This window comes from Bos indicus, chromosome 12 (assembly GCF_029378745.1).
Source record: "Bos indicus isolate NIAB-ARS_2022 breed Sahiwal x Tharparkar chromosome 12, NIAB-ARS_B.indTharparkar_mat_pri_1.0, whole genome shotgun sequence".
Classification (NCBI taxonomy): Eukaryota; Metazoa; Chordata; class Mammalia; order Artiodactyla; family Bovidae; genus Bos; species Bos indicus.
The window spans coordinates 85,180,634-85,206,991 of record NC_091771.1 but is presented as its reverse complement, the minus strand read 5'-3'; the positions used below and the strand labels follow the sequence as shown (position 1 = coordinate 85,206,991).

Here is a 26,358-nt window from a genome sequence, read left to right as displayed (position 1 = left end):
CCGGTGCGGCCGCGGCTGCCATCTTAGCAACTCCTGGCGTTGCGGCCTTGTCGTTGGAGGCGGCCTTCGCGGCGGCCCTCGACCTCAGAGAGAGACGAGAGAGTCAGCTCGCTGACCAGCTTTCTTTCCCTCGGCCTCGACAGACCTGTCGGCCCGCGTCCGGAGGCGGAGGCGCGGGTAGCCCGGCACGTGCAGGGCCCGAAGCCAGCGGTTAGTCACAGCGTCGCCCGGAAGGATGGGCCGGTCTCGGAGCCGGAGCTCGTCCCGCTCCAAGCACACCAAGAGCAGCAAGCACAACAAGAAGCGGAGCCGGTCCCGGTCGCGCTCTCGAGACAAGGAACGCGTGCGGAAGCGCTCTAAGTCCCGGGAAAGTAAACGGAACCGGCGGCGGGAGTCGCGGTCCCGCTCGCGCTCCACCAACACGGCCGTGTCCCGGCGCGAGCGGGACCGGGAGCGCGCCTCGTCCCCGCCCGACCGCATCGACATCTTCGGGCGCACGGTGAGCAAGCGCAGCAGCCTGGACGAGAAGCAGAAGCGAGAGGAGGAGGAGAAGAAGGCAGAGTTCGAGCGGCAGCGGAAAATGTGAGCTTCCGCGCGGGGAATGGTGGGGGTGAGGGGAGTGAGGGGGACGGGGGGAGACGGGGTGGTGAGGGGAGACGGCGAGAGGGAGGTGGTGAGGGGGTTGTGAGGGGAGACGGGGTGACGGGGGGCACCGGTGGGGGCTTGGTGAGGAGAGGGGGGTGACGGGGTCAATGGGGGGTGGTGAGAGGAGACGGGGGAGAGGGTGGTGAGGGGAGACGGGCTGACGGGCGAGTGGGGGGTGGCAGGGCAAGAAGGGGGTGACGGGGTCAGTGGGGGATGACGGGGACACTGGGGGTGACGGGCAGTGAGAGGTAGCGGGGGTGGCGGGGACACTGGGGTGACGCGGGAGTGAGGGGCGGCGAGGAGGCAGGCGGTGGCTGGGTCGGGGGAGGTGGAGGAGGTTAGAAGAGTCGCCGGGACCGGGCCCCGCGGGCTTGCAGCTTCGGCGTCTGGAAAAGCGGGGGTCAGGACCTACCCGCGAGTTGGTTGGGGAGGAAGACAGCGGGGACCAGCCTGGGAGGGCTTGGAGGGGAGATCGCGTTTTGGCGCGAGAGGAGGCGGCGGCGGCGGCCAGTCCCGGAAGTGGGGGGTGCAGTTCCGAGCGGGCCGGGAGCCGTGTCGGCCCCCGAGGCTGACGAGGGATGCGGGCCTCTGTCGCGTCGGAGACGTAGGACCCGAATTCTCGGGGTAAAGAAAAACACTCCAAAACCAGGCGTTGAGCTTCCGTGTGTTCCTCCTGTTGAGTGATGTCGTGGTCGCTTCTCCCTTCTTGAGCCTCCTCTTTTTTTTGAGGTGTAAAAAGCAAAACGCACGAAGCTTAAGTGTATAGTAAGATGGATCTTGACGCGTGTATTCACTTGTGTAACCACCATCCCGAGCAAAGCTGACTCCCTCCTTTTGCTGTGCTGTGCTTAGTCGCTCAGTCGTGTCCGATTCTGAGACCCCGTGGACTGTAGCCTGCCCGGCTCCTCTGTCCATGGGGATTCTCCAGGCAAGAATACTGGAGTGGGTTGCCATCCCCTCCTCCAGGGGATCTTCCCGACCCAGGATCGAACCCAGGTCTCCCACATTGCACGCGAATTCTGAGCCACCAGGCAATTGTACTGTTGATTCATTTTGCTGTATAGTTCTCTGTAGCACACTTTGGTGCAAGCCTATTGTTTCCCCTTGTGGTGTACTTGCTGTTGAGAAGACAGATTTGCTTTTACTTTTGCATTGATCCCATGTAGAAGAGGCACCTCTCGAGTTCTCTTTTGATCTAAGACTAGGTGCACATCAGTTCAGTTAGGTTCAGTCGCTCAGTTGTGTCCGTCTCTTTGCGACCTCATGAATCGCAGCACGCCAGGCCTCCCTGTCCATCATCAACTCCTGGAGTTCACTCAAACTCAAATCCATCGAGTCAGTGATGCCATCCAGCCATCTCATCCTCTGTCCTCCCCTTCTTCTGCCCGAAATCCCTCCCCAGCATCAGAGTCTTTTCCAATGAGTCAACTCTTCGCATGAGGTGGCCAAAGTACTGGGGTTTCAGCTTTAGCATCATTCCTTCCAAAGAACATCCAGGACTGATCTCCTTCAGAATGGACTGGTTGGATCTCCTTACAGTCCAAGGGACTCTCAAGAGTCTTCTCCAACACCATAGTTCAAAAGCATCAATTGTCCCACACTCAGCTTTCTTCACATAGTCCCAAGCTAATGAAATGGCTTGGGATAATACGGTCTAATCATGAAATTTTGGTTTTAAAGTATAGGGTTCTGTTTTGGTTCAAGACTATGGTGCTCTGATGCTTTGGGTGTTCTTTCCCACCGAGAATTCGACTTGCTGACTCTACCTGTTTAACCAGCCATCTTCCATAGCTCTTGAATGCATGTTTCGAACGTGCCCGTGAGGCAAGACAATTACTGAATGTTGAATTTTCCCGAGCCAAGTTTTTCTTGTATACTGATTGTGCAGGGATTTTAACTTTATCTGCAGTGTGGCTTGTTTCTAAAAGCAAATCATTAAGAGGTCTGGGAATAGAAAACTAATATTACCGTGGAAGCATTACCTGAAGAGTCCCTTCACTGCATTCCTTTAAAACATGGAAATGCTTTCATTTTTCCTTAGAAATGTCAGTGATTGTATGAACACCAAGTACCCATAATTGTGTCAGAGGAAATTTCGATTACATAGAATCCAGTTTTGTAAAGATGTAGCTCTCAAATAACTTTATCAACGTATGAGTATTTAAAAAAATTAAGACATCTCTGAGATAATATTTACATATGAAACCAAAGGATACCTCCAAAGAGTAATGGTTTGCCATTTGCTAGAAAGCTCAAGACTAGAAAGCTCCCATACATACGTATGGGAGGAATAGTTAGAAGGATTTAGCAGACTTAACACGAATAACAGAGAAGAAATCCAGAGATGAAATGAGAACATAGAGCAGTTATGTAGTTACAAGTTGATAGAGGAGGCACACTTCCATTAGCTTGTATGAAGGGAGGAGGGGGCAGAACTAGCATCCACCTTAAACTGAATTCCTGTGTGTCCTGCCGTTAGTCACTCAGACATGTCCAACTCTTTGTGACCCATGGACACTAGCCCACCGGCTCCTTTGTCCATGAAATTCTCCAGGCAAGAGTACTGGATGGGTAGCCATTCCCTTCGGAGAAGGCAATGGCACCCCATCCAGTACTCTTGCCTGGAAAATCCCATGGATGGAAGAGCCTGGTGGGCTACAGTCCATGAGGTCGGTAAGAGTCAGACATGACTGAGCAACTTCACTTTCATGCCTTATGCCAAGAGCTGTTATTCTGAAAGATGATTGACCGTCCAGGATCTCAGTCTAGCTTGAAGATGTATAGGTGGGTAGGTAGGTTATAATACAGTGTGGTAAATTCCGTGATAGTGATGTGACTGTGAAAAGGAGGCATCCTAGACAGCTCAACACCTTAGTTCTCTTGAGGAGTGAGTGGCAGATAAAGATAGGAGACTGTCAGGCTTGCCATAGGATACGTGGGCACCCAGGGAGGGAGTCCCCCCACCCCTGCCAGAATAAAGGGAGAGGTGCAGATGGTCTTAATGTGGAGTAAAGATATGAATATGGACTTGAAATTCCGTAAGTACGAAAGTCATGGAGTGACTGTAAAGGTAGATTTAGGCTGGGAATCATGGGAAGGGTCTTGTAGGCTGAATTACTGAGCTTGAATTTTGTCATAGAAACCAGAAGGGTTTAAAGCAGGCAAATGGTGTGGGGTTGTTGATTTGTTTTTAAACAGATCAACTGCTGTGTAGGATAAATTACAGTAAATACACATAGGAGTAGTGAAGGAGCAGTTGTTGAAATGGACAAAAGGGACAGATTTAAGAAACATTTAGAGCAAATAAAATTTCATGTGAAACATAAGGGAAGTAAAGCATATTCTTGCCTCTGTTGTGGCCATTGCACCTCAGCTACCAGATGTTTAAGTCATGACACTGTGGGTCAGACTCAGGTAAAATGTCAGAAGCCTGGTGCATGGTGGAGGGGGAGAAATAAAGGGAGTTTCCACTTGGCACTTCCAATGTAGGCACTAGATTTTGAATATAGTGAGTTTATCCAAGCTTGATAGTGGGGGACTGAAACCTGAGAACCTTTGATCCTAGATAGAATGACCCAGGGAGAGTGTGGGGAAGAGCGGGGGTCACAGGGATGTCTGTGTTTACTATTGGACAGAAGGAAAGTGCGTGGTCAGGCAGTGAGTGAAGAAGGAGTGGAAGATACACTGTCGAGTGTACCTTCTGGTGAGAGGTCCAGTGTGGGGTGGAGAGAGACAGCAAAATTAAAATTGATGGGGCTTTAGCGATTAGAAAGTCTCAGTAAGATTGGAAACCAGGCTGTTTTGCCATTTACACTTCTGAGACCCTGAATAAACTACCTACCTTGGAGCTTGATTTCTTATCTGTAAAATGGAGATAGCTCTCATGTTTATTGTGAAGGTTAGAAATAGTGCATTTGGGGTACCTAGGTGGTATTTGTCATGTATGCAGTAAGACTCAATAATGTTGTTTGTAACTTGCATACATGCAACCAGATTGAACCTGGTGAATTTAAGAAGTGACCTTGTAAGTCATAATTTTAATACAATAAAAGGCAGACCTTAAAATTAAAAAATTCTTTTTCTCAATTTTGAGGTTGATAATTCAGTTGGAAAGATCTCCTCATGTCCCAGTCATTCAGTGTTGCGCTCTCTCTCTGCTTCTGCACCCTTATTTTCATGTTTTATTTTGAGATGCTTTATGCCTGTTGTAATAACTGTTGGGGAAAGAGTGACTAAAAATGGCTTGCAACAAATCAGGATAGTAGTGGCGTAGTAACTAGTGTTCAGCTGCATGACTTTGAGCGCCTTCTAAATGAGAGTATCTGAAGTGAACTGGGGTCTTAGATAGATTCTGAGAATACTTGGGAGCTTATTGTGAGAGCAAATTCAGTGTGTTGGAACTGCATACCAGGGAGGATAGGGCTTTGAGAAGAACTTTAGGGAGAAAGATCAGGCTGATGTTGAAAAGAATTTTATCAATTTTTAAAGTATTTTGTAGCCAAGTTTTTGTGCATACCTGTGCTGTCCACATTTGTCTGGGGAAATCATGCAGAGTAGGTCATTGCCTGTGGAGCAGCTAGGTTGAGGGCCACCCCTCAGCCACCTGCTTTGCCTCAGAGCCCATCAGAGATGTACATGATGATGTGGTGTATAAAGCTTTGGGCAGAGTAGTCAGTACTGAGTAAATACTGTTTGCTAATATTATGAAGCAGTTCCTAGAATTAAGCTCCTTGCACTGAGTTTGTACATTTTAAAGACTTAAAATAATATTGCGTGATACTCTGTGCAAAGTCCCACTCGAATTAATGGTGCTGTGTTGCTGGGCCTTTGCTGTTTGTTCTAGTGGTTGCCGTTTTAAGGTTGATTGTGATCAGTGTTTTTAAAAGACCTGAGACAAAGGAGAAAACTTGGTTTTGATTCACCCCTTTCATCAGTGTCAGGTTCTTAACAAGGGGATGAATTTAGCAGAGGACTTTGAGGAAAAAATTAAAGAAAAGAATATCAAGAATGACACTCCTATGACCAAAGTTTAACGAATGGGTATGCAGTAATTATAGTGATATGTTTCATAAGATACTAGTGATGAAATTGGGTTGTTGTTTTTTTTCTTTTCCTGAGAAAGTTTCAGTGCCTCTTTTGAAAGTCAGCCTAATAGCTGCCTTATCAGTGATTATGATAATAAATTTGTCATCAGTAAAAATGAACTCAATTTTTTTTAAGAGCTATCCACCCATCCCACCCTCCTTCAGCTGAGTGGTACAGCAACGTTATGTTGTATTAGGTTTTATTCAGTTTTATACTATATATCTTTGCTTTTGTGGGAAGACAGACAAAGAAAGGGATCCAGACAAAAGAACGGTGGAGTAAAGGGATCCAGAGTCACAGTCGGAAGTCCAGGCTGTGGCTTCTAGCACAGCACCTAGTGCACAGTGGGTGGCTCCTAGAGGCTTGTCCTGTCTCTCAGGTGCTTAATCCCCTGTGCTTGTGTCATTGAGTTTCTGGATTCACGTGTGTGGAGGGAGGAGAATTAAAACAGTGTTGGGCTTTTAACTTTTTCAGAGCTGGATCTAGAGATTGATTACTTTTTTCTGATTGCTGAAATAGCAGTTCTAACCTTACCAAGAATAACAGTGATTATATCATTGATAATCCTTGTAGGGGGCAGCTCTGCACTGGTGCCCTGACCTTGCCTGTCTCCTGACCGGGCACAGCAGCAAGGCCTAATTACAGTCCGGAGTGGGGGTGCCTGTTCCTCCAGGAACAGAGAGAGATAAGCAGCCTTGTGAGAAAGTCCACTGGGCCATTTCCCATCTCCTGGTTTCAGTTAAGCTTGGCAGTTTCTGCTTGCCCTCCCCTCGAGACTGTGAAACTGCTGAGCTGTAGTTACAGAGTTGACTCCTTAGCCGCAGCTGCCTCTTGCCTACACTGCTTGTCACCATGTGTGGCATGTCACCTGGCCCCTCTGGTTTGGTGGCCATCAGTGGGAGCAGAGACCCAGGGAGCTGATACCATGCTGGTGTGGCTTTTGCTGTAAGTAATAACACTGAATTTGTTTAGGCTCATTTAGTACTTACTGACCAAATCTGTGGAAATGTGGCCCCATCAGCCATTGTGCTGTATTGCTGTCATTTAGGGACTGTTTGCTTGTCAGAAACACTAAATATATGTCAGATCTCTTCCATCTTTACCAAACTCCTTAGTTAATTAGGCAGCTTTTCTGCTGATAACCTAACTCAAAGCCTTATCCCATTCTTTTCCCTCTTTACTACTTTGTGTGGAAAGTTTTTAATTGGAACTTGGCTTATAGTGTCCTTTTAAGAGTTGAGTTGTACCATTTTTGAAATTTTTAAATGAAATTTCTTCTAGACTTACACATTTATTAATTTTACAAGAACCAACTAACAAAAGAACGTGTACAGGTTATGTGTGTACTTTTAAAACTTGGTGTTAGGAAAGCTTTCCAGTTTACCAAAATGGAGTACTGTGATCCTCATACTTCACACAGGTTCAGCAGTTGTTAGCTTTGCTTGTTTCTTTTCATGTTTGTCTTTCTCTTTGGATGAAGTAGAGAAACAACATGGTTGTATTTGAAATGTTTTAATTTGTATTGAAGTCACTGCCTGATTTCCTTTAGATATTCTGGTCACTCAATTTTAGTGCTGAGGTAAATACCTGTTCTATTTTACTGAGCTGCTGTAGATGAAGGCTTATTGGAACTGCCTTAATACGATATTTTATTGAAACTTAAAAAAGGAAAAGGAGCATAGTTAGAGTACATGTTAGGCTTTCATGTTTTCCCCTCCAGTTATAATCACCAATAATGTAATGTTGGGAAGAGATAGTTAAGAGGCAAGCAACAGAATCTTCGGAATGGTTATTTCAGATATCTGAAACCTAACAAATTATGCTTTCTCAAGAAGCTCCTATCTCCCTGGCAGAAATACGTAGAGATTATAAATGCAGAAACAGATATGAATCGGAATGTAAGATATGCTGGTGTTAGTATGGTATCACTGAATAAATAACAGGAGTTAAGAATGAAAGCACCTTAGTGGAAATTGAATCACCCCCAAAATAGTTGACTTGAAGTGGATTAGGATATTTAAAGGTCACTTAGAAACTATAAAGTCTTGATAGATAAATTAAATGACTTCATACATACATATGAGTCATCAAAAGATAGAAAGTTTACAGATTTTGTTTAATTTTGTGGTTGTGAGAAAGTTGAAGCATTAATAGATTGACCTCTTAGTATTTAGGTATACTTTCAGAGTCTTGCATTCATTTCAGCACAGATTGTCTCAAATAATGCTGTTGAATAGAAATGTAATGTGAGTCAGATTAAAAAGAAACTAGTGAAGTTAATTTTAATATATTCTGTATCTTTATTTTTTTCTTTTTACTAATCTTCAGTTCAGACTGGATGCATGTGACTAGTGGCTGTCATATTGGAGATGACTTGTATAGTGCGAGGTTTCCACCATGGTGCCTTGATAAATGTCAATATCTTCAGCACCGAATTTCGCCTTGAGTAAATAAGTTCTTATATATTATCTAAATGGGATTAGAATAATTCAGCAATATCATGGTGCATTGAACTTTTTAGTAGAAGTGATGATACAAATGCATTTCATCCACTTCCCCATATCTGGAGAAGGAAATGGCAACCCACTCCAGTATTCTTACCTGGAGAATTCCATGGACAGAGGAGCCTGGTGGGCTACAGTCCATGCGGTTGCAAAGAGACACAACTGAGTGACTAGCACTCCCCATATTTGGTAGAGCTTTGAATTGACAGTTAACAAAAGAAAGAACAGGTTCATTAAAGGGAAGAGTTGTGAAGCTAAATAAATCTGTGTTTTGTCTAAAAGCTGAAGTACTATTGCTTTCGCACTGTGAATTTCTTTGGATCTGTATTTATTCTTACCTTGCTTGTAGTGGGGGAGGAGGAATCAATTGAATTGCTTGCTACATAAGTTTCTCCTAACTTTTCTGTAATTCATGGCTTAGATTAAATGGATTGGCAGATGAGCAAATCATATATTTAATAGCTTGTCCTTTCATTATAAAGCTGATAGTTTAAGTAGATTTCCTGTTTCAGATTTACTCTGCGGTTCCTAAAGCTAAGGCATTAAGCTCTTTGTATATACTAGTCTTTTTGTATTTACTTTAGAAAGTGACAGAAGAAAAAACCATGATGTTATATTTATTTGAATTTTGGTATCACTTGACCTCTTGGTATTTATCTTTTCCTTGTATGTTACATGAGAATGAGTTGTAAAATCATGGAAATATATAATCGGACTCTGTTTTACAGACTTAGAACTAGTTCTATTTCAACTCTTCGTTTATTATATTATCAAAATCATTTTTCCCACTTTGTTTGCTAGTCGGCAGCAGGAAATAGAAGAAAAACTCATCGAGGAAGAAACAGCACGAAGAGTGGAAGAACTGGTGGCCAAAAGGGTAGAGGAAGAATTGGAGAAAAGGAAGGATGAAATCGAGCGAGAAGTTCTCCGAAGGGTGGAGGAAGCCAAGCGCATCATGGAAAAGCAGTTGCTCGAAGAACTCGAGCGACAGAGACAAGCTGAGCTTGCAGCACAAAAAGCCAGAGAGGTAACGCTCGGTCGTTGGGAAAGTAGAGACAGTCCATGGCAAAACTTTCAGTGTCGGGTGCCTCCTGCTCAGTTCAGAAAGAGATGGAATACAGACTCATTCCTTTCTCGTCTAAACTTAACATTGCTGTGAAAGTTAATTTTTTAGCCTATTCAGATGTGCTGACTGATACTTAAAAGTTATTTCCATAAAACTATCCAAGGATACTTTTTGATTGAATGAAACTGGCTTACATATTTGAGAAGTGTTTGAAACTTTTGCCATGGCTGCAGGACTTACATTTTTCTTTGGGAGGGTGGGGGGAGACAGGGAGTGGTAAAGGGAAAAGGTTAATAATCCACCTGTGGTTATGTGTTCTTCTTTTCTGTTCATCACTCTTACTGCCTAGACTGTGAGAGGCTTTTTGCCTTCAGTCAGATTAAAAAGAGCAGGGCCTAACATTGAGTGACAGCACCTGCTTTTGATAAATAGGTTTTCTTGCTCTTCTTTTTTTCCTTCTTTTATTCCTTGCCCCCTACCCCAAATCCTGCTTCAACACAATGGACTAATTCTAGCATTCTGATCATAAGGCCCTCCATTTTCCTAATGTGTTTCAAGGATCTTTTTAGGAAAAATGTCCAGATATTCATCCACTTTTTTAGTATCTACTAACAACTCCTTTTTTCCTCTAGAGAGTTATGAAGGAACAGGTTGTCCTTGTCTGGAGTCAAGCTAAACACACGATTTGTTTTATCAGCAGCTGGAGCAGAAGTTGAAAATGTCTTTCTGTGAGACAGTAATTTGCTACTGAAGCTTTATGGCTTGTTTGCACTGATTACTCCAGGATCCTAAAACTTGCTGAAAGTCACTGAAACAGTCGAGGCAAATTACTTTACAGCACTGAGTGTCCCTCAACATAGTTGCATAATAACTGAATTCCATTGATGTGTGCCATAGGAAAACCCGTAGTTCTATTTTGTTGAACTTCAATGTTTTATTCAAAATAATGTGATTGATCGTCATTTTTAATCTTGACATTATTGTGGAAAAGTTGACCTTATATTAAATCTTTGTTTTCCAGTAAGCATAGTTTTTCAAATGCATTTTCCCTCGTGCTGTCTTTAACTAGATATACATGTCTATATTTAGTGGATGTCACAGCCTCTGCAATTGAGTATATGAAATTTTGATTAGTGCTTTTCATGACGAAGATACTTTTGGAGTAATGGTGCTGTCTTGTAGCGAGTTATTAATCATAGGAAGATTTTTTTCTCTTCGTTTGCTTTTTGTTTCATATTAACAAATTTTTTTTTTACACGGACACAACCCTCCTGACAGTCTTCCCAAATATTAAAATCATTTGAATATGTATGCTGTGATCTCAACACTGCCCAAACCATCAAGCAGTCTTCATATAGTTTGCATTATAAAATCTCATTAAATTCTCCAAGAAAAAATAAATTACAGAATTTTATTTCCTGACCATGCACCCCCTGGATTCCTGATTTTCAGTTCAGATTGTAGATGACAAGATAAGCTGCCTTTAGAAATTGTCAACAATTCTGAATGTTAAGTCCATTTTCCCCATGGAAGAAGCCCTTAGTTCCATGAAGTATGGATTACCATTTGTATTTTTCACTAACAGTAAATGTATTTTTCTTATTAATTGTTTGCCTTAGGAATGATGAATTACATTTTTTGTTCCTTCTTACCATAAACATCTGCATTCCTCAGCTCAGCCTTCCTTGTATGTTGTTTCTTTATAAATGGTTGAGCTGCTGATGCAGGTTTTGCCAAGCTAACAGTACAAATCATTTTAAAGAGGAAGCTGGCGCGTATGGCAGCCGAGGAGCACACTCTGCAGGACACTGGACAAGACAGTAAATATTCAACTTTTAATGCTGATTAAAGGAGTATAGGTAAAGAATACGTAGGTATACATAATTGGTGAGACAAATATTCACTTTATTTATCTTTTATATATTATTTTTTAATTTGGTAAATACTATCCAGTTTTGTAGTTGTCCTTGTTGATTTGTGTGATGTTAAAGTATTAGTAGTAACTGCCAGGAAACTGTCATTAGGGAGGGTGTAGTCGGTTGCTGTTTGGACTGGGAGGGATGATTGAAATTTAGTGCTAGAAACAAATGTTAGTGGCTGCACAGTTTATCATTTGTCAGACAGAAGGTAGCTATACAGCTGCCCTGTTAAGTCAGATCAAAAAAGTTCAGAGGAAGATTAGTAAGTATTTATCAATTAAAAAAAAAACATTTTATCTTTCTAACATCTTAACATGTCCTCCCCTTTAGGAGGAAGAACGTGCAAAACGTGAGGAGCTGGAGCGAATACTAGAAGAGAATAACCGAAAAATTGCAGAAGCACAAGCCAAACTGGTATGTATAAAGCAAACATGAAAACCAGTTCAGAGCTCTCAGGACTGTTGTAAGGAATTTGATGCAGGAGTAGGAATAGTTCACTAGATTTTGGCTACTACCTCTAGAGGAATCTCTTTGGGGCAAGCCAGAAATTCTGGTTAGTCTGGAGAAAATTCCAGGATTCACAGTGGTTTAGAACAGATTTTCTAGGGGAAATTGAACTGTCCCTAATTTTTTTCTATCCTAACCTCATTCACATTTCTTCTCTACCTAAAACACAAAACCAAAAGTCTGAAGGTATTTACACCCAATAATATGCAGTATTTCACTTGGCATAAGTTGCTGTTATCAATTACTAGACAAAATAAGTAGACAGTATTTGATAAAGTGTACCAGGTTAGAAAGTGTTTTGTGTTTTTCAAGTTTATAATCTAACAAAGAACAGAGACTTAAATAATGGCATTGTGAAATAGGCATATGAAAGGAGATACAATTTTTACATTTCAGTAAAGTCAACATAAGAATACCGAAGTAAATTTTTTCAATAGAAAAGCTAATACACATCACTTCTGTTTTTCGTTTCCATTCTGTATTTTAGTACTCCAGTTTTTTGTGTTTGTAGCATATACTAGCATTTAAAAGTAGATAAAGTTTTTGTTGTAGTAGGATTTTCCCACTTAAAAGTGTGAATATATTTTGAAGCATACTCAGTATGATGAAAAAGAAAGCTAGAATTAAAGGAGTATAGATATAAATAAATCAAAAACAAAAAAAGATAGACATTATAAGGGAAAACTTTCTTATACAGATGGCATATAGGAATTCTACTTCAAAGTAAGAATATAAATCAAAGATAGAGGAACATGTACTTAACGATGAATGAGCGTTAGTGGTAGTTCCTGCCCAGGAATGAAAACATGGCCCAAGAGGGACTTTTGATTGTAGACAAGTTTTGCGTAGTTAGAAATGGTTGTGAATAATATAGCCATGGGAAAACAGTTGCCACTAAGTTACACTGTAGACTGGGGGGGAAGCAAGATGTAGGTTCCATTTAAGTGGTTTAGAAAAAACAAATTCTGTGACTGTGTTTCTAAAGGCACAGAAAAAGATCTGGGAGTGTCTAAGCAATTTGAGTTTGAGCAGACTCAAACTCAGAGATACAGAAGGACAAGGAAGCCTGGAATGCTGCAGTTCATGGGGCCGAAGAGTGGGACAAGGCAGTTAGAGCTGGATCCTTATGGCCAGGTCGGGGGAATGAGGGAAGACGGCGAATACTTGTTTATAATGAATAAGAATGTGAAAGGTAAACCACCAGCAGTTGGTTCTAGAGCATGACCTTTTACAAGATAATGTACCCCACATAAGAGCCAAACTCGAAATATTCTGAACAACTTACTGAGCTTGACATAAGGACTCTTATTTAATATCATTGTCCTGGTTAAAGTGAAAGCCACAAGGAAAAGGAAAGACTCACTTCTGCTTTACCAAGGAAGAGACATTAATATCTGCTTAGGTAGAAGAGGCACCATGAATGTGAAGTGGATGAGAAGTCATAGTAAGATATATCACTGTATGCTGATGAATAAGTATGTGATAATTTTTTTTTTTTAATAATTCCACATAAGGAAATCTCAGTACAAATAGAGAGTATAAGTTGGAAGTATGCCTCTTAATTTTAGTTTTGCAAGTTGAGCTTTGAATGGTACACGCAGTCTGGTTTGTAAGGCATGGATATTTGTAGAAGACAGGAACAGTGTAGTTTGGGTTGAAACAGTGAAGCCAAATTACCCAGCAGGTGAGGTGGGATTCCTTTCAGAACATGGTGTAAGAGATTGGATAGTAAAGGGGTTTGGGTTGTGGATGGCCTGAAACGCTGGATGGTGACTCTTGAACTGGGTATATGCTGCTGCAGTCCTGATCCTCCTGACCCGGGCTGTCTGGGTGCCTAGGGACACCTCCGCCTCCGGTGTTCCTCTAAGAGTGTACCCACACGAACCTTAAATTTAGAGCCTTCTGTTTGTCATCACTGGGAAAAGATGAGCAAACATACTCTGGAGCAGCTTCTCAAGTGGTAGTAAAACTGGCCAGATTTTGTTTTTGTCTTGGTTTGCCTCAGACCCCTACTTTTGCAGAACACAGTTAGGATGCGTTATTAGAAAACTGAGATCAGAGTGCTGTAGGAGTTGCTGAAATGCTTCCTGGCTTCTCTTTTGTGGGTCAGTGACAGTTTGCACCGTCTTTGGTCCCTGGACCGTACTTAGACCAGCTGCTCCGGGGCAGTATTAACAGATGGTGCAGTGACGCTACTGTTAACTGCACGTTGCCAGTGAAACTTGGGTGAAAAGAAAGGTGTCGTACAGGGAAAGAAGCTAGAATTTGAAAGTTGGTAAGAATTTGGACATAATTAGTCCATTTGCTTCTTGGTTAGGTTCAGTAAAGTTGCAAGTATAAGTTACTGTTCATATTGGAAAAGATTAATTTTTATTCGGTTCTCTTGGTGAACATTTCCTTGCAGGGAAAGTTAGAGTGTCCTTTGTGTAGGGAGACAAAATGTATATTTTGCAAAACATATATTGCAGTTTCTTTAATTTTTGTTTTCTCTCCTCTTCCTCTGAATTTTGAGTGCAGTTCTTTAATCTTTATACATATTTACCAAGAAATGGGCTTACCTGGTGGCTCAGTGGTAAGGAACTCGCCTGCTAATGCAGGATATACAGGTTCAATCCCTGGGTCAGGAAGATTCCCTGGAGAAGGAAATGGCAACTCACTCAGTATTCTTGCCTGGGAAATCCCAGGGTTAGAGGAGGCTGGCAGACTACAGTCCATGGGGTCACAAAGAGTCAGACATTACTAGGGAATTCTACATGGAATATATTGAAAATCTTGTTAAAATGATAGATATAATGTATAAAGAACAATATGAAGATAAAAAGGAGTCAAGTCTCTTAAAGACTTTAATGTATTAATTGTGGAGACAAGCACAGTTCCAAGAAAAGTCAACTAATAATATGGAACTGCTTGCTAAGGAGTATGAATTATGTGAGACAACTGACATATCGCCCTGAGAACCTTCCTGGAAGAGAGACCTCTGATCTGGACCCTGATGGACAGAATGAGGACCAGAGTGTGAGGAAATGAAATGTAGTGCAAAGGCCTGGAGGGAAGTAGAGATGGAGAAACAGCAGGAGTTGGGGGACGGGAAGAGCAGTAGCAGTTGTGGTAGTAAGACCACTTTGTGTGTAGCAAGCTGTGTGGTAAGTAATGGGAGAGTAGCTGTCACAGATTCCTGAAAATAAAACCTCTCCTTAGTAGGGAAGCAAAGAAATGGCCCTCTCTTTGCTTTTTCTCTGATACTACATGCCACGTTTGAAGATCTTTTCCTCCTGTCAGTGCCCAGTGCTGGCAGGGATGTGGTCACAGGGACCCTTTGTGCAGAGCGCTGTCCTGGGAGTGGAAATGGGCATGACCATTTTCAGTTCAGTTGCTTATGGACTGTATCCTACCAGGCTCCTCTGTCCATGGGCTTCTCCAGGCAAACATACTGGAGTGGGTTGCCATTCCCTTCTCCAGGGATCTTCCCGACCCAGGGATAGAACTCTGTAATACAGGGAAAGTAGCTAAATACAAAACTTGCATACATACTATGATTTTCCTAATTTGAAACGTACATTTGCACATTTAATAGAAAAATACGCCAAAGTGCTGAGAATAGATATCTCAGATTGGTAGGCTTGTAAGTGATTTTATACTTTTCTCCAGTTTCTACAAGTAATACATGTCACCGTTGTGATCCCAAAAGAGTAACTAGTAAAGAAAGTAAACTTAGGCCACACTTAGACTAACATTTAAGTAGGTCTTCTTGACGAAACTACAGAGATAGATCCCAGTAATGTCTGTAATAAGAAACATGAGCCAAGTGCTGGGCTCTCCTATGTGACAATCATGTTAAGTGGTCTAGACCAAGAATAATTTTTGCTTATTTCAGTTCCAAGTTATCAAGATACTTGATTTTATCTGTTCATAAGGAGACAAAATATTAATGGACATACACGTTTGCTTTATAAAATCAAATGAAAATTAATCAAAATGTGAATTGACTTGGCTTGGCTTTTTGGCACACCGGGTTAGTATTGGCAGTGTACAGATAGCATCAAACATTTGCAAGGCTGTTAGCATGATGAGATGGAGAATTTTAATTTTCTTCAGTGTTAATACTTAAAAACTGTGTGAAGGTCTTTGCACAGTTTTTTAGTGATGTGTCTGGGAAGAGCCCAGATACTGTTCTGAAATGTATATGAATCTTACTTATTCAGAAAGGGGAACAAACTAAATTAAGGTGATAGGTATTGGCATGGAATAAAATGTTCTAGGCGGTTATATCAGTAGGAAAAATGACCCTCAAATAGTTCCATGAAATTATTGATCTATCATATATTTCCTCTCTTTAACGTTGAGTAGTTTTCCCCCTTTTCCCTTATCGCATAGGGTGAGATTTCCCATGTTCATTGCGCTACATGACAATTGGTATCTCACCAGTTTGAGAGATTTAAAAAATAGTACCATTGTTTACTATGTATGAAATATATCCATATTCTTAGTTTGAATTAAACTAGATCTTACTTTGCAGTTAGGAGAGACTGTAAAAAGTTTTTAGAAAGGTGCAAGAAAGCACTTTTTTAAAGCATGTGTACACATGTTGTTGAATACAGATGACTTTCAGTGTTGCAGGTGCACAGCAGGGTGCTTCAGTTAGACACATACATTATTTTTGAAATTATTTTCCATTATAGGTTATCATATTGACTGTAGTTCCCTATGCTATATAGTAAATCTTTGTTGCTTGTTGCACATCTATTTTTTTAATTAGAAATCTAGCTTTCTATTCATACTAAGACAAGAGGAATAATAGTGTCATAATTTTTTAGGCAAAAACTCAAGTTTTCTAAAATATATATTTGCATACTATGTATGTATACAAAAGCTTTTAAACTATACTTGTAAAGGCTTGAAAACACAAAAGAAGAGAGATGGAGAAATTGGAGAACATAAACTAAATGAAATGGGAGTACTGAATATGAAATAGAAAAAATGAAACAAACTAGATAAAAGTAAAAGATCATCATATAGTCCAGTTTAAACATGGCTGCTCATTGGAAACATACCTGGAGCTCTGGAGAAAAAGGCAATACCTGAGCATTTGTATTTTTCAAAAGAATTTCAAGATAATTCTGATATGCATGTGGATTTTAAAAAGTATTTACAGGTTTTTCTATTAAATCCTAGTTTTGATGATACAAAGTTTGATTATTTTTCTGTTGACCAATTGTGATAACAGTGGTATTGACTAATAGTTACATAATCACAGTAGTAAAAATGTTTTATCAGTTTTCACAATCAATAGCCAGACGCCCCCCCCCCCCCAAAAAAAAAAGATAATTACAGTTACAAGCCATAATGGAAAGATGCTTAACTTAACAGTATAAAATAATTACATACAATTTGGGGGTGTCAAGCAGAGTGATGTTGTAAGTGGAACTGTGTGGATGCACATGTCTTCATCCCCCCAGTCAGTCACTGTCTTTTGGTTGGTGCGTGTAATCTGTTTACATTTAAGGTAGTTATTGATATATGTGATCCTATTACCATTTTCTTAATTGTTTTGGGTTTATTTTCTGTGGGTCTTTCCCTTCTCTTGTGTTTCCTGCCTGGAGAAGTTCCTTTAGCATTTGTTGCAAAGCTAGTTTGGTGGTGCTGAATTCTCTTAACTTTTGCTTGTCTGGAAAGCTTTCGATTTCTGCATCAAATCTGAATGAGAGTCTTGCAGGGTTGAGTATTTTTGGTTGTAGGTTCTTCCCTTTCATCACTTTAAATGTATCCCATTTACATGCCATTCCCTCTGGCTTGTAGAGTTTCTGTTGAGAAATCAGCTGATAGCCTGATGGGAGTTCCCTTGTATGTTATCTGTCGTTTTTCCCTTGTTGCTTCTAATATTTTATCTTTCTTTAATTTTTGTCAGTTTGATCACTATGTGTCTGGGTGTGAGACACCTCCTTGAGTTTATCTTTCCTGGGACTCTCTGTGCTTCCTGGACTTGGGTGACTATTTCCTTTCCCATGTTCAGGAAGTTTTTAGCTATTATTTCTTCAAATATTTTCTTAAGTCCTTTCTCTCTTCCGGCTCCTTCTGGGACCCTTGTAATGCAAATGTTGGTGCGTTTAATTGTCCTCCGGTTGTCCAGAGGTCTTGTAGTCTGTCTTCATTTGTTTTCATTCTTTTTTCTATATTCTGTCCTCCCTTTGTCCATTCTTCTGCCTCAGTTATTCTGATGTTAATTCTTTCTAGTGTATTATTCATCCCTCTTTGTTCTTTAGTTCTTGTAGGTCTTTGGTAAACATTTCTTGCATCTTCTCAATATTTGCCTCCATGCTTTTTCTGAGATCCTGGATCATCTTCACTATCATCATTCTGAATTCTTTTTCTGGAAGGTTGCCTATCGCCACTTCATTAGTTGTTTTTCTGGGATTTTATCTTGTCCCTTCATCTGGGACATAACTTTCTGCTCTGTCATCATGATTAACTTTCTGTAATATGGTTTTTGTTTTAGCTGCTATGAGACTGCTTCTTCTGGCTGCTTCTGGCTGCCTTCTGATGGAGGAAGCTAAGGGGCTTGTGTAAGCTTCCTGATGGGAGGAACAGGTGCTGGGAAAAATTGGGCCTTGCTCTGGTGGGCAGGGCCTTGCTCAGGAAAGCTTTAATCTGATTATCTGCTGCTGGGCCTGGGGCAGAGATGGAGGAGGGAGTGGGTCACACTCCATCTCTAGTAGTTGTTTGGTCTGAGGTGACCCAACCCTGGGGTCTCCAGGGCTCTATGGTAGGGTTAGTGGCAAACTCCCAGAGGGTTTACGCTACAGGGGACCCTCCAGTGCCCCTGTCCCTGCGGTGAGCCCCTGCGACCCAGCCTCCCCAGGAGGCCCTCCAGCACTAGCAAGTAGTTTTGGTTCAGTCTCCTGTGGGGTCACTGCTCCTCTTCTCTAGGTCTTGGTGTGTACAAAACTTTGTTTGTGCTAAGACTGGAGTCTCTGTTTCCCTCAGTCTCCTGGGAGGTCTATGATCAAATCCTGTTGGCTCTCAAGGCCAGATTCCCCGGGGATCCCCAGTCCCTTTGTTGGATCCCAGGCTGGCAAGCCCGATGTGGTGTTCAGAACCTTCACAACAGTGGGAGATCTGTTTTGGTATTATTATTCTCCAGTCTGTGGATCACCCACCTGGCAAGTATGGGGTTTGATTTCATCGTGATTGTGCACCTCCTCCCATCTCACTGCAGCGTCTTTTTCTTTGGACGTGGGGTGTCTTTTTTGGTGGGTTCCAGTGGTGGTTCTACAGCTCGTTAAAGTTTTGTTGCTCTCACAGGAGATGAGTGCATGTCCTTCTACTCTGCCATCTTGAACCAAAAGCACTTTTTAATGTTAGTGTAGTAGACTGAAAAATAGCCTCCAGCCCCCTAAAAAAAGATACCCATGTTCAAATCCCCAAAACTTGAGAATGTTACCTTATATGACAGATTAAGAGTTTTACAGATATAAGTTCAGGTCTTGGGGTGGAAAGTCTATCCTGAATTATTACTATGCCCTGAATGCCTTCAGACATTCACCAACTCATCACCAACTCCATGGATGTGAGTTTGAGTAAACTCTGAGAGTTGGTGATAGACAAGGAGGCCTGGCGTGCTGCAATCCATGGTGTCACAAAGAGTCAGACACGACTGAGCGACTGAACTGAACTGAATGCCTTCACATGTATCCTTTCAAGAGGGAGCTAGAAGAGGTTTTACCACAGAACACACAGAAGATAGCAAGAAGAGAGAGGTTGAAAGATACTAGCCTTGAAGATAAGAGTGATGTGGTCAGAATGGAAGAAGTCGTCCTCGCGGCCCACAGGACCGGGAAGAAGCTCGCAGTGGACTCCCCTAGGCCTTCCCGAGGGAGCACAGCCTGCCGACACCTTGGTATGGGCCCAGCGATGCCGATTTTGGATTTCCAGCCCTCAGATGAACTTTGTGTTGTTTTGAGCCTACCTAGTTTGTGCTAACTTGTTACCTAAAAATGTGGGCATATTTTTGGAATTGGACAGTGGATAGAGGCTGGAAGAATTTTGAGGCACATGATAGAAAATGCCTGGACTGCTTTTGAGAGACTCTAGGTAGGAATATGGACTTGCTAAAGTGCCTCTGGGCCCTGCTGGTTAGGGGTGGGAAGAAAACAAATAACATGTTAATGAAACTGGAGGCAAGGAATTCCTTATTATACAGTGGGAGAAACCTAGCTGGATTGTATCCTACAATTGTGCGAGAGGTAGAACTTCATCATGATGATCTTCAATTCTAAGTAAAGTGCAGTCTTGTTTCTTCTCATACTTTATGAAAAATGCAAGAAGAGAGAAATTGAGCAAAGAACCAGGAAGTAAACTAGATGAGAACTTGATGTTTGTGCTAGAAAGAAGGCCAAGGGTATGACTGGACATCTTGATAATGGGAAAAAGGTTAGGCGTGTGACTCACAGGTTACCTCAGCCATTTTAGCAGAAGCCAGGAGTAGATGAGATTATCCAAGAAGGACCCGTGGAAGAGCCTGTTGGCTCATGGCCACATGTGCCTGGGAGATCAGCAGAAGCACTGCCAACATGGACTGAGAGAGAAGACACTGTGGCAGAAGGGTTTCAGACTTCCAAGCAGATGAGACAGTGGTATGGAGTCAGAACAGAGACGGGAAGATCCTGGCGGAAGGAATGTGGCCCTAGAATGTCAGCACCTTGATTCTGCTGCAGTGATAACTGCCTGCTGGATACACTTCTGTTGTTTTAAGCTGTCCAGTTTGTGGTAATATGTTACAGTGGCTACCGGAAACTAACATAGAAAAGAACGTTTGTAATAGAGCTGAGTGTATGTAAGTTGACTGGTAACGACATGTTTATACAATTTAAGAGATGGGAAAACATGGTATGGCATCAAATTTACAGGTCAATTTAAATATCTTAATTTGAGTTGGAATGGTGGGCAAGTTAGGGTTTTCAGGCATTGAGAGGCTTGTTCCCAGATGATAAGGTAGAAAACTGATTTAATTATGTTGGTGTATTCTGGGCAACTGTTTTTTAAAAACTATGAACATTAAATGTATTGACATTGTGCAGTGTGGTGTGAAGGACAGAGGCTATAGAAACAAGAAAGCCACTGAGGTCATGAAAAGGTGGGCACTTGATAAGGTGGAAATAGAAATAGTAAAGAGAGAACAGCTGAACTTGGTGAGTGAGGAGGGTGTGCAGAGGGAGGAAGAAGAGGAGAGAGAAGAGAAGGAAATCTGCAGTAGGAACCGGGAAGGCCTGGTGTGGTCACGACAAGAGCCGGGGGTCACCAGGCATTAAAAGAAAGCTTTCACAAAAGGAATGCTTATTGAACAAGATAAAAGAACTGAGTAAAAGAGAATTTAGGGCACAGAATTAAAAGAAGTGCATCTAGAAGAGTACAGTTTCTTTTTTGTGAAATTTTAAGACATGAATGGTAAAATCCTGAAAGTGTCAGCTCTCTCTCTTGGCAGTAACGTCGAGCAGTCTCTCCAGAGATCTGGAAGGCAGTGATTTCTGTACCCAGTGTTTCATACCATGCTCAGTTACCAGACAGTTCTTGAAGCAGTTGTTTGTATTTTAGGTAAAATGAAGAGAGAGGAGATGTTATCTAAAGTATGTTTGTTATAAAGGTAGCAAAGGGGAATTGACCTGGAGAGAGAGGGGGCTGGAGGGAGGGTGGTCACGGTTTCTCTGTAGAGAGTGGTTGATGGTACGTGATGGTATATATCCTCAGAAGGTGTCTGTCAGAATAACTGAACTGCCATGGGCCCTTGAGGGGAAAGAGGGTATTACTTTTTTCAAGCCAAACCCTCCCCCCCCCCCCCCTTTTTTTGGCTTTGTACATGAATAACATAAAATAGTTTGCCAAGGGTCAAAACTAATTACATCAGATTTTCTTTTTAATACTTTTTACTCATTTTTTATCTAAAATGGGACCTGTATTATACTTGTTAATAGAGGGAAGGGTGTGTTAAAATTGCAAAATGGCAGAGTGAAACATATGCTTTGGAAGGTTAAAATGCAGAAATTCACATTTCCAAGTTAGGGGCATGATTCCTAATTGTAATATTTTTTTATTTTTTCCCATCATTCCTGATACATATTTCATAAAAATTCATATGTATTCCAAGTAGAGAGTGATGGTTTTCAGTATCGCTATTTGCTAAAGAAACTGCTGCTAAGAACCTTGATCCAAAATCGTAGACAGGGTAAGGAGAACGCTTAGAAAAGCGTTAATTTTTACAAAGGTAATAGAACCTCTGGGTAAAGAGGGACAGGGAGACAAAAGATCCTGGGAGAGGGGCTAGGTAGACCCTTGTATTACGGCAGTATATGCTGCTTTTGTGTATTTCATCTTAGCAGTTCTTTTGAATGGGGTGAGAGTTGAAAACCTTTTTGAGACCAAGCAGGGCCCTGGGTGCAGTGGCCGGGAAGGCTGGCTTACATCATCAGTGTTGACCTTTCTCTTCGGCCTCCATGGTGTAAGAGAACTTGGTGTTGTCCATCGGTACGAACATGCCTGTGTGTGTCTGCCTCTCATTTGGAAGAATGGTTTCTTGTGTGCACATTGGAAACAAAGATGGGAGAGGAATAAAATGCATACTTGCTTGCAAACGGGATCATGAGAGACAGAGCAGCAGGTCAGTTAGCTGAGAGGGCTGCAGGGCCTTAGAGGAATACCTTTCCAGGCGGCTGTGGAGTCCCACCACACACACTGATGCCCAGTCAGGTTTCCATCTCTTGAAAGGCACTGAGTTAAAATGAGAGAAGACTGGTTTTTCTCAACTGGCCTTTTTTAATATAAAGTTTACTTTATTGTCAAGGTTTATCAATTTACCAACATACTAATTAACTTGCAGTTGAAAAGGACTTTGTAATTTTATCAGTTCAACATAGTTTTCTTATTTTAGAGCTAAAATAATGGTTTTTCTTTGGTCACTGTACTTAGGCCTCATATTTTTTGTTTGGCTTAAAGGATAATCTCTAGCATTTATAAAGTATTGTACTTTACAGTACACTCTCATAATTACCTTATTTCATCTTGTAATTACCCTATAATTACTCTGTGATCATTTCATAGTTATTATCATTGCTATTAGAGTCATTCTTTATATATAAGGGTCAAAAATAATTAAGAATTTCCCCAAGATTATTGAAGTACTGAATCTTAAAAACCAACTTTTATGCATGTCAAATTCTTCTGTTTTACAAAATCTTTGAGTGTTTTACAAATAGGGAGCCTTCCCTAATATATTAAAATTGTTAAAAAACTTATTTCAGGCCACATTTTGGAATACATGTTCTTTACACAAAGACACTTATTTCTGTACCATTTTATTTGAAAATGTCTGTTTTGTTACTTTTTATTTTTTTCTTACAGTTTTGTTGAGATATAATTGACATACAGCACTGTATAGATTAGTGTATAGCCTAAACATTTGACTTATGAAATGATTACCATAAGTTTGCTGAAAATCCATCTCTTTTTTTTGCCCAAAAATATGCTTAGTTTAAAGCCATAATAAACAAACTACGAGTGTGTGTGCATAGAGGCGGGAAAGGCGCTTCAGGTTCCGAGACTCGTTCATCGTCAGGTGCCGGCAGCGGGCCCCGGGCCTCGCTAGCACTGGGCATAGCACTTGTTAGAGTCATCCCAGTTTCATAATGCTCCCCCACTACACAGACACTGTCATCTCCTGTATTTGTAGACTTAATGAAAATGAACCTTTGCTTTTTCTTCACTCAAATCTGAAGTTAATTTGAGTACAGTCGAAATAGTTTTTTCTGTCTGTGAAGGAAGTTGCTGTTTAAAGCTTGTTTGATTTTTTTGATAGGTAGTATCACGTAATTCTGGGTTTAACAGTTACGCAGTATTTTCTTTTATAGGGTTTTTCCAGTCTTTTACAAACCATGTTGCAATAAATTTGTTCAATTTTGCATGTATGCAAGTATATTTATAGAATAAAACTAGTAGAAAATGAAATTGCTGGATATAAAAGTGCTGTGAAAATGTAGTTTGGGGTAGATTAGTGCCAAAGTGCTTTTCATAAATTTCTCAAGTGGGTTGTTGAGGTTGTGATATAAAATCCTTCAATCCCCAGGGTTCTTTCTAATATGCTTTCCTTAAGGCTGAGTTAGAACTTTAGGGATGTCTGTATTGGTGAAAGTTTCTGAAGCACAGGCATGCACCCTGAGAGTCTTTACTACACCTTGATTCAGCTGCGTGTGCCATGCCCCGACCATCTAGAAAGCAATTACAGGAGAATAATGGAGATGAAAGCAATGAATTTTTGACTTTGGAAATAAAAAGCCATTCAGATGATGCAGTGAATATTTTACGGTCAAGGTCAAATAGGGAGAAGAGGACAACTCAGTAATAACTGAGATTCAGAAGTCAAGGGTTAGAGCAGGTGGTCTAAACCTTGGCACTGTTAAACTTTGGAGTGAGTTGTTTGTTGTGGGGGCTGTCCTGTGCTTTGGGTGTTTGGCAGTCTGTTCTCTCCCCACGAGATGCCAGCAGCCACCCTCAGTTGGGATGGCTCAAGTCACCACCACACACTGCCTGATGTCCCCTGGGGGAGAGTGGAGTGGAATTGCACCTAGTTGAGAGTTTAAGGAAGTGGACATGGTATCTTTGGAGAGAAGAGCGACTTGAAGAGGAAAGAGCTGGTGAGAATGGCCTGAATTTTCTTGGTGCAGAGAGGAAATCTGTAGAGAACACAGAAAGTTGGTTGCTTGAGACTGAAGGAGTTGAAGTTATTGCAGGAATTAATTTTATTGGTGTCTATTGAAATTAGCCAGGGAAGCCCAAGAATACTGGAGTGGGTAGCCTATCCCTTCTCTAGGGGATCTTCCCAACCCAGGAGGTACACCTTCAGGTTAAAGATAAACCTTCTGGTAAATTTTCTTGAAATTGGACTGCAAGGAGATCATACCAGTTCATCCTAAAGGAAATCAGTCCTGAATAGTCATTGGAAGGACTGATACTGAAGCTGAAACTCCCAATACTTGGGCTACCTGATTCGAAGAACTGACTCATTGAAAAAGACCCTGATGCTGGGAAAGATTGAAGGCAGGAGAAGGGGACAACAGAGGATGAGATGGTTGGATGGCATCACTGACTTGATGGACATGAGTTTGAGCAAGCTCCGGAAGTTGAAGGACAGGGAAGCCTTGGATGCTGCAGTCCATGGGGTTGCAAAGAGTCAGACATGACTGAGCGGCTGAACTGAACTGATTGAAATTAGCGTTTTATAGTCAGCCAAGTCAGAAAGGTTTATTTTTCTCTCCAGAAAAAAGTTTATTATTTTTTGGTTGTCAATATGACAGTATAATGTAGCACCATTGAGGATTTTTGTATGCCTTTCTGATTACAAATTTAGTTAAATTGGTAGATAGAATACTCTTTAGAATTCATGCCTCGATTCGTAATTGACAGTTTGTTAGTCTGGTTACTAAAATGATAGATAAAAATAGGTAATAGGACAAAATGTATACTGAGCTCAAGGCATGATTATAGAAACTTCTTTTGATCTTCACAATGTTCACGTGCTTTCCTAACAATATGTTCATATATTTTTCACAAAAAACAATATCGGAAAATGTTGGAATAACTTATAAGGAGTTCTTTTCGACTTCCTCAGTGTTTTTCCCTGATACCTTCTATGTCATCTTAGGCAAGATTTTTTTAAACATAAACTTTTGTATACCACTTTTGATTAATTTGTCAGAATATTACAAATAAAAGATTCTAATTTTTTACTTTTAACTTACAGGCTGAAGAACAGTTGAGAATTGTTGAAGAACAAAGAAAGATTCATGAGGAAAGGATGAAACTAGAACAAGAGCGACAGCGTCAACAAAAAGAAGAACAAAAAATTATCCTGGGCAAGGGGAAGTCCAGGCCGAAACTGTCCTTCTCGTTAAAAACCCAGGATTAGACTGCGAACTCTGAACTTTTTACGAAGAAATATGGAAAAACTTTGTATGGTAGCTTCATGTTGAAGTGGTTTTTTTTTTTGTTTGTTTTTTGTTTTTTTAATTTGGAAAATCTGGAAAGTTAGCTTGTTTTAATAGGGGCTATGCTCTACACTTCCCTCCCCTCCCCCTGCCCGCCCACCTCCCAACCCCCTCTTAACATCCATAAGTCAGATCCTTATCAGATCATTGTTACCTTCTAAAAAGCGATCTATTTTTCACCTGTTGGACTCTGTTAGTGGTCTGAGGAAGAACAGATCACTTTGTAAACTACGGATGGTCTGATAAGGTTTTTACTGACCCACTGACTTTAGAGTTACACTCTGTTTACTACATCATAATGCTGGTTTTGCTGACTTTTTGTTTTTTTATATATTTATAAAAAAAGAAAAAGTTGGTGATTGCATTGGAAGCCCAGGGCGTCACTGGACCTTTGTGGTGTGTTGTTAACCAGTGTCTCGTGATACCGTTGCTCTTGGTGTTCCTGACACAGGTAAGGAAACAGTTGGTCACCTCTGGTACAAAGTACATACGCAATTCAGTATTGTCTCTGTTCACCTTGTTTTTATTTCACTGACAGAATCAAACCAGCATTCCCCACTGTGTAAATAAATGATTTTGCTGAATAAAGTAAAGTCTTAAATTCA

At 41.2% G+C, this 26,358-nt stretch overlaps 1 protein-coding gene across 2 annotated transcripts; it reads left to right on the top strand.

Moving 5' to 3' along the window:
- The first annotated feature begins 10 nt into the window (after positions 1-10).
- On the top strand, positions 11-26,358 carry ARGLU1 (arginine and glutamate rich 1). Of its 2 annotated transcripts, none has more exons than XR_011569813.1 (4): positions 11-582; positions 9,036-9,261; positions 11,063-11,633; positions 25,510-25,595. XR_011569813.1 is itself a non-coding variant. In XM_019971694.2 (4 exons), the coding sequence occupies exons 1-4, from the start codon at positions 236-238 to the stop codon at positions 25,672-25,674; spliced, it is 822 nt and encodes a 273-aa protein (XP_019827253.2). In that variant the 5' UTR covers positions 18-235; the 3' UTR covers positions 25,675-26,358. The 2 variants fall into 2 exon arrangements, 1 of the variants encoding a protein (XP_019827253.2); XM_019971694.2 differs by having other exon boundaries at positions 18-582; positions 11,550-11,633; positions 25,510-26,358.